Source organism: Silurus meridionalis, chromosome 15 (assembly GCF_014805685.1).
Source record: "Silurus meridionalis isolate SWU-2019-XX chromosome 15, ASM1480568v1, whole genome shotgun sequence".
Taxonomy (NCBI): Eukaryota; Metazoa; Chordata; class Actinopteri; order Siluriformes; family Siluridae; genus Silurus; species Silurus meridionalis.
In genome coordinates, this window is record NC_060898.1 from 24,280,916 (window position 1) to 24,283,415 (window position 2,500).

Consider the following 2,500-nt stretch of genomic DNA (forward strand, 5'->3'; position numbering starts at 1 on the left):
TCACTGCACACGGCATCATTATTACTGCACATCATCACTGCACACGGCATAATTTTTCACTGCACATCAACACTGCACACGGCATCATTTTCACTGCACATCGGCGCTGCACACAGCACCATTATCACTGCACATCATCACTGCACACATCATCATCACTGCACATCATCATCATTATCACTGCACATCATCACTGCACACGGCATAATTTTTCACTGCACATCAACACTGCACACGTCATCATTTTCACTGCACGTCATCATTACGCTGCACGTCATCACTCTGCTCCCTGACGTGTAAAGGATTATGCAGAGAAAGCTTCTGGAACACATTTGATCTCTGGCTGAAGATCAGCTCCATCTGTCTCATGTATCTGTTGTGTAAATGAATCTGACAAACAGGAAGTAGTTTATTAGTGACAGCTGCATGGAGCCCTTAATTTCTACAGATGTAAACATGTCTAATCCAGATGTTTTCTACTCTGTGTTAGTTTATTTCAGTATACATGCAGGGTATAATGTGTGTGTTTGTGTGTGTGTGTTCTGTAGTCTACAGGAGACCTATGAGGCTAAGAGGAAAGAGTTCCTCGGGGATCTTCAGCGTAAGGAGGAGGAGATGAGGCAGATGTTTGTTAATAAAGTGAAGGAGACAGAGGCGGAGCTGAAGGAGAGGGAGAGAGAGGTGAGCAGTCAGATGACTTTTGCTTTTATTTACACGTTACAATGTGAAAATAAATGCTAAAACCCTGAGTCTGGTGCTGCAACGTTCCCGGATGAAAACGTTCTCCAGGTCCTTCAGGTCTTTACTAAACTCTGATGTTTCCACCTGCATTTACACAGAACACGAGATAAAGCAGGAATTTAACACACTATAGATGAATTTTCTTTCTCTAAATGTCAGAAAATCAGCACCATGAATTTTAATAAACTCATCATGTAGACCAACATTCAACAAACCCTTCAAAAAAATCTTCATAAAGTTCTTTCACAAATCCATACATTTTAGATTCAATTGACATTTTCATGTATATGAATAATTAAAAGTGTTTATTTGACATGTTCAGTGTGTGACAGTGTAGATGATGTGAGCTCAGCGTGCCGCGTGCTCACTGCTCCTCTCACCTCTACACCAGACCTGGGCTTTTTACGGCCCCCTCAGACCTTCAGCCAGATTTCAGTGCACTTGTTTAAGCCCAAGACAGACAGGATTTTTCTCACTAAACAAGTAAAATAACCTGAAAACATCGAAAGCACTTATTGCTTTTTGTATAAAGTTGTTCAGTTGCTTATCTTTAACATACTGAAAAACACCTTTTCAGTATTTGTGAAGATTAACAAGTTCTAAATAAAATGAAACAGTGATGTTTTTTTGTTTTAAACTGTTTATTACTTGCTTCACTCGCTTTATTACTTTACTTACTAGCAGCTTATCAACATATATAATTTACTGCTTTTTACAATGGGAGAAAATTAATATTGAGCAGAATTCATTACAAGTTATCTTTGGTTCGGCTCTCCAACACAGTTCAGATTTTTCATGTGACCCCGAGTAGAAACTAATTGCCCAGACCTGCTCTAGACTGTAGAGTTACCACCTAGTGGTCAAACCTGGAACTGCAGCAGCCCTCTGCTCACTCTGTACGCACTCTTGGTAGAACAGGGATATTAACACTTTAAATTATTAATTTATTTTGTGCAATTTCATTTTGTATTTAATTTAGTTTGGTTTTAGTCATTTTTTTAATGGTGTATGTATTGTTTTGAATTTAGTTTGTATTTAGTTTAATCTTTTTTTTTTACATTTTATAATTTTTACATATCTACAAATTCCTCAGTGTTGAATTGAGGTGTTTTTACATTTCCTTTAACTCACATGCAGTATAAGACACGTACTGCTCAATACCTCTCCACCCTGTCTAATGTTTCATACCAGTAGTAATGTTCTGCATTACAGCTCATTTTTACTCCTTACACATTCAGTGGTGTGTATAGAAATGGATTTAACTTCTTTGTAAGTACAGAGATAATAAAAAGCACTGAATACAGAGGCAATTGTTTCACTGTGAGGTTCATACATACCTTTTATCTAAATTCATTATATTCTTCAATGTTTCCATCACTTGACTTTTCAGCCACGAATATTTACATCACACAAATTTGCTTCCTTCATGGATGAAAGAAGAATCTTTTGATCTTTGACATGTTTGTGGTGTTTTCTTTTCTGCTCGTCCACTACTTTGCATATGCTAACACACCAGGCTAACAGGTTTAACTGCACTGGGGATGAGGAACTATGACTGAAACTAAACACTGAGGACTCTGAGCTTCTGTTTAGGAGTTAGAACTTAGGGAGTGTTAGAAGTTTTAGGACTTTGGATCAGAAGGTCAGGAGTTTGAATCCAAGCACCACTTAGCTCCAATGCTGGGCACTTGAGCAAGGCCTCCAACCCTCAAACCTGCCAAAAAAGCCATAAATGTAAATGTAGCAGCTCTGAGCAGCA

At 38.2% G+C, this 2,500-nt stretch overlaps 1 protein-coding gene across 3 annotated transcripts in view; it reads left to right on the top strand.

Annotated features, from left to right (window-relative positions):
- Nucleotides 1-2,500, top strand: part of sept8a (septin 8a) — a 35,169-nt gene that overhangs the window by 25,683 nt on the left and 6,986 nt on the right. For all 3 annotated transcript variants that reach the window (XM_046867673.1, XM_046867671.1, XM_046867672.1), the window contains one exon: nt 549-681. In XM_046867673.1, the coding sequence (XP_046723629.1) occupies nt 549-681 (133 nt within the window). The remainder of the gene's footprint in view (nt 1-548; nt 682-2,500) is intronic.